This window comes from Penaeus chinensis, chromosome 11 (genome assembly GCF_019202785.1).
Source record: "Penaeus chinensis breed Huanghai No. 1 chromosome 11, ASM1920278v2, whole genome shotgun sequence".
NCBI classification, from domain to species: Eukaryota; Metazoa; Arthropoda; class Malacostraca; order Decapoda; family Penaeidae; genus Penaeus; species Penaeus chinensis.
The window spans coordinates 35,090,917-35,096,863 of NC_061829.1; the positions used below are offsets into that span (position 1 = coordinate 35,090,917).

At 40.9% G+C, this 5,947-nt stretch overlaps 1 protein-coding gene across 2 annotated transcripts in view; it reads left to right on the forward strand.

The window, feature by feature from the left end:
* The window catches only part of LOC125030558 (probable G-protein coupled receptor Mth-like 3), a 6,137-nt gene extending 893 nt beyond the window's left edge, over positions 1–5,244 (forward strand). For both annotated transcript variants that reach the window (XM_047620671.1, XM_047620670.1), the window contains exons 2-9: positions 519–1,056; positions 1,175–1,487; positions 1,730–1,984; positions 2,125–2,203; positions 2,326–2,522; positions 2,846–3,014; positions 3,541–3,630; positions 4,298–5,244. In XM_047620671.1, the coding sequence (XP_047476627.1) occupies positions 616–1,056; positions 1,175–1,487; positions 1,730–1,984; positions 2,125–2,203; positions 2,326–2,522; positions 2,846–3,014; positions 3,541–3,630; positions 4,298–4,457 (1,704 nt within the window). In that variant the 5' untranslated portion in view covers positions 519–615 and the 3' untranslated portion in view covers positions 4,458–5,244. The remainder of the gene's footprint in view (positions 1–518; positions 1,057–1,174; positions 1,488–1,729; positions 1,985–2,124; positions 2,204–2,325; positions 2,523–2,845; positions 3,015–3,540; positions 3,631–4,297) is intronic.
* Positions 5,245–5,947: the final 703 nt, after the last annotated feature.

Here is a 5,947-nt window from a genome sequence, read left to right on the forward strand (position 1 = left end):
TATATATATATAATTTATATATATATATATATATATATATATATATATATATATATATGTATGTGTGTGTGTGTGTTTGTTTGTGCTGTGTGTATACTCACAAACACACACATATATGTGTATATATTTGAATTTATATGCGTGTACAAATATATTTACAAATATATATATATATATATATATATATATATATATATATATATATATATATATTTACAATATACATGTATATAAATACAATATATATGTATATAAATACAATATATATATATATGTGTATATAAACATACATACATACATGCATATATATATATATATATATATATATATATATATATATATATATACATACATACTATATACACACTTATATACATATTAAAAAAAATCTAATGTTTCTGTGTGCCTTCATGCTTACATTTTCTTAAAGTGTATACCTATATACTCTTTCTTTAATTTCCATATGTACAATTCAGCTGCAATTCAGGACTGACGCAAAGACATCTTCGTGCCCACAGATTTCCCCGTCCCACGCCTGCTTCTAGTCAGCGCAGGAGTCCAAGCCTGAGGTAAACCTGAGCAAGTTCAACACGAGTGGCTGTGTTTCTCAAAATCATGATGACGAGAAACGCCTTTGTGTGGATCGCTACCGTGGCGTTGTGGACGGGCATGACGTGCCGCGTCGTGGTCCCCCAGCAGGGCATAACAGCCTCCTCCGGCCTTCCCAGAGGTCGGCGATGCTGCGGAGGCGACCACACTCCCTGCAGAGCCGCTTCTTCAGGCACCGCGGCCGCCTTCTCGCCTCCGCTCCATTATGGGAACCTGTCGCAGGCGTCGCAGGAAATTGCTTGGTCGTATCAACCTCTGAGATGTCCCAAGGGCTTCAGGGAGACGCCCTATGACTTGGATGGGAACCAGAACTGGCTGATTGTGAGCGAGGACGGCGTAGCACTGCGATGGCTCGAGCTTGTGTCCAAAGAGACGGAGGAATACTGCGTGACACGTACTCCACATGGTGGATATCGCGCTGCTACTTGCCGCCCAGATATAAACCAAGTAATTTCCTTGGTGCCTCTTTTATAGTTGTGACTTTTTTATGCGAGTATAACCACGAATATTTAGTTCGGAAGTACGCATTTACATCATCAGTTTACCCTTGCAACCGTGCACACAGATATGCAACGACAGGACTTGTATCCAGAAATGCTGCGGCGTAGGGGAGGTGATGTCACTCTCCGGCAGATGTGTCAAGCGCCAGGGCAGAGGGTTTTCCCCGGAGTTTCGTTCGCTTCGAGGAGACCCAGTCGAGATTCCCAAGGACCTCCAGGTTATCGCCAAGGTGCCGCACTGTGACTCCAGAATTATGCTCAAACCGCAGATGGAACCTAGGGACCGCTACCTGATTCTGCCAAACAGCCGACTCTACCACCCGGCGAATGACCAGTACTATTCCATTGGCAGCTACTGCATTGACGAGTTGATTGAATGTCAGTACACTTACCTTGCTGTCGATATGAGCTATATACCAAGCAAAAGTTAGCTTACAATGTTTATATTGTTACATAAACACGTCATCCTATTTAACCTTACATTACAGGCTTTGTATCTATCTTTTGACGAAAACTTGTTCCACAAGTATCCGATTCAAAAGATGCCATGCAGTTGAAAGGAACGCCTCAAACTAATCATCCAGGCTGACGTGACCTCTAACCCCGTGCCGTCATTCCAGGGTCGGTCCCAATGGCGCTGGTGTGCAACGAGGTGAGAGACATGACCAAAATATACCTACAAACAGCCAGCGTGGCGGTGTCGTGCGTGTTCCTGGCGGTGACGATCCTGTGTCACGTCGTGGTTCCAAAGTTACGTGACACACAGGGACTCTGTTTGCTGTGTCATATGGTGTCCCTTTTTGTAGCAGATGCCGCGCTCTTCATCAGCTATGTGCACACCTACAAGAATCCTGGCTTGGCGTGTGTGATAAATGGTAAAACTCTGTCGTGTTTCCAATTAATTTGCAAAAAATCCTTGTCATGATCATTGATAATAATAATAGTAATAATAATAATAATAATAATCGTAATAATAATGGTACTGAAATTATCATTATCATCATCATTATATCAGGTATGATCATCCAGATGTCTTTCCTGGCCACCTTCTTTTGGCTCAACGTCATGTGCTTCGACATCTGGCGTGTGATCAGGTACAGTGCACTAGAAATCACAACAAAAACGAAATACAGACACGACAAGAGACCTGTAACGATATTCCTCTCCGCCCACCATCACTCTCTCGTCCTGATCCTTCTCGTCCCTTGTCAAACAGAGCGACTGTGAACCTCGTCCCACTTACGGGCATTTTATCCAACGACTCGAACAAATTCAAGGCCTATTCTGCGTACGCGTGGGGCGTCCCCTTCGTCGTCACCTCCGTCAGCGCCCTCCTCTTCTTCCTGCCGGAGAGATTCGTCGCGGCTGGCGTGATCCGTCCGGATTTCGGGGTTAATACTTGCTTTTTCCACGGTGAGTTCAATTCAGTGTGTTGTGTGGCTGGGGGTCAGGGGCTGTAATGTGTATGGCTCTCCGTTTTCTTTGTTTCGTTATCAGTGTTCTTCATTTTTTGGTAACCTATTATCATTATCATTATCATTATCATCTCTATCATCGTTACCTTCAAACTTTAGAGGCTATTTCCTTCAATATTTCTGGTAACTGATATATTAGCGACTCAATTCCCTTTCATGAGAGTCGTCACAGAGACACCTTTCGAACGCGTGTAAACAACAGCCAAACCTTGTTACGCCACCGCATGCGATAACGATACCTGGCCTGTGGCACCCTTGCAGGCGACCTCGAAATCCTCGTCCACTTCTATGGCCTGGTCGGTGCGCTGTTCTTCGTAAATCTGCTGCTGCTCGGCCACACCATCTACATGCTGTTCCGAGCAGGTGCCGCGTTCGACTGCTGCAGCAAGACCGAGAGCCCGAGAGCGTTCAATCGCGGTCACCTCGACGCGTGAGTATGCTTTCTGTGTCATTCATTCTTTGGAAACCGCAATGTGAAACTGGTGAAGCTGTTTAGAGGAATATGTGGATTTACTTTGTAAAATGCCAAATGTTTATTTATATATATATATATATATATTTTTTTTTTTTTTTTTTTTTTTTTTTTTTTTTTACTAATTTCTTATCTGTATTATTATCTTTTTCTTAGAACGTTTACTCAAAGGAAAATGTGCACTTTCTTTGTAATACAAGTTTTTTTTTTATTAAGAAGTTTGTTCATTCAAGGGGATATGTGTATATTCTTTGCAATGCAATGCCTTTTTGGTTAAGAAGCGTGCATATTTAAGGAGTGCTGTTTCTTTATAATACTATAATATTTTACTTTACCATTTTACGCGGAGCATTAGGATACCAAAATTATACTGTCATTTCTCCAATATCAGTCAGATAATATAACATTTCAAATATTAACACAAAGCTACTTTTCCCCCTAGATACAACTCTCTAGTTATGACTCACTGTTCTGTAAACTGCAGGTTCTGGCAGCGGTTCAGTCTGTTCACGCTGATGGCTGTGTGCTGGGTCACGGAGGTGCTCTCCTGGAAGATCCCGCCTGCGGGCTTGTGGTAAGCTAGACGGCACATTCTGCACGCACGCACAAAAACACACTCATACACACGCACTTACATACATGCACACATGCAGAAACACACACACGCACGCGTTTAATAAATATTCATATAATTTCATCATTAAATAATACTCAACTAAGAAATATACAAGGGAATACCCGCCTTAAAATATAACAACAATGACTATAATAGTAAAAATAATGATAATGATAATGATGGTAATGGTGATGGCAATGATGATGATAATAATAATAATAATAATGTTGAAGACAATAATGATATTAACAATAATAATGATAATAATAATGATTATGATGATGATGATAACAATAATAATAATAATAATAATAATAATAATAATAATAATAATAATAACGATAATAATAACAATAATAATGATAATAATGATCATCCTTCTCACATAATAATAATAGTAATAATAATAATAAAAGTAATAACAATGATAATTGTAATAATGAAAATATTTAATATTATTATCATAATAATAATATGATAATGATAATAATAATAATGGTAATAATAATGATAGTAATGAGGATGATAATAATAATAATAGTGATGATGATCATAAAGATGATAACGATGATGACAATAATAATAATAATGATAATAATAATAACAAAAGTTCTGAAATGCACAGGATTGTCACCGACCTCCTGAACTCCCTTCAAGGCCTGGCGGTGTTCCTGATCTTCCTCTTGAGCAAGAAGAAGCGGCATCTGGTGGTGGAGTTTTGCCAAAACACGGAGCTTCTCGCGCGACTCTTCAGGCGCGACTCGAAGACTCTGTCGCCCACTTGAAAGGGATCCAAGATTGAGGAGAAGCTAAGGAAGGGGGAATAGGCAATGGGGAAGATAGATGATACGCGTTATGATGATGATGATGATGATGGTGATATGGTCGCTGATGGTGATGATGGTATGGTGAGGATGATGATGTGATGATAATACTAATAATAATAGAATAACAATAATAATAAAACGCGGTGAATGTAATGGGACACTTTGCGTTAGACAAGGACCTATTAGTACAAAGTGTGACACTTATTTGGAAAGTTTTGTGGACCTACAACACAGGACAAACCGTTTTGTAATAGTGACGCTTGTGAGAAAACATGGTTTCGTGTAGTGATGAAAGATAATATGAAATAAGTGCTGCACAACAGAGACTTTTGTTCAGGACATACCACTTATAGTTTTCTGGAAATTTCCATAGTTTATCGTCACCAAAATAAAACTGGCTTCTTTGAAAACCTGCAGTCTTCTGCGGGGAATATGTCGTTGCAGCTGATTATCAGAATGACGAGATAAATATATTTGAGTCTGAATCTGATGAGCATTCAAAGCACCCTTCCCTCTTCTCCTGAGCAAAGACTCTATTACATCCCTTTGTTCTGGGAACCACTCAGACTTTGTCCAAAGGAGGCACTGTCTGTTATCACCAATGTGTGGTTTCTCCAAAAGTTATACCTTTAGAACGCACACTATAAAAGAATAATAGTCATACAGGTTACTTATGATCTAACTTCAGCCTTAGAGGTAACATTTTTTGTTCACAGCACCAGGGACGTGAAAACCAAAACTTCAACAAAAACACAAACAAACAACAAACATTCCTTTTTTGTACATTCTAAAATAAACTTTGAGATCCTTCGTCATCCGTGCATAGATTACAAAGATTCTGATGATGTGCAGATAACAGACATCCACATTTCCTGCGACTGCATCTTTTTTCACGTTTTTTTTTTTATTTTTTATCTCTAGTATTTTAAGCTCCGTTTTATTTTTTAATTATTTATTTTTACTTATTCATCTTTCTGATTTCTCTTTTACGGCGAAAGATGGTTGCCGACAGGGAGAAATCTCTGCTCGACGCGGGCGAGGGAGATAGCCTCTGATTAGCGATCTCACTCGTATTTCATCCTTGCAGTCTCCCGGTTAGCCGAGGGCGCCACCGTTGCCATGGGCGAGAAGTCCGTGCACGATGGCGCCCGATGGCGCCTGGCAGGCCGCCCTTTCCGCTCCCAGCCTCCCCCGTTAGCAAAGTGCCCACCGCAGCCCGGGCATGTGGACTAGCCGACACGCGAGCTCGCTCATGTCAAGCGAGTCCCGCCATGCCAAGGCCACGCGCGCACAGATGGCGCGGGGCCACCCTCTCCAGCCTTTATCCTCCTTTCCGCCTCCCTGTCAGCGATGCCCCCAACTTTTATCCCGCATGTTGGGTTAAGCCCCGACTCTTTTCTCTCTTACAAAATCATCTTTCGATCCCCCCCTTTATCCTACCCCTTTCT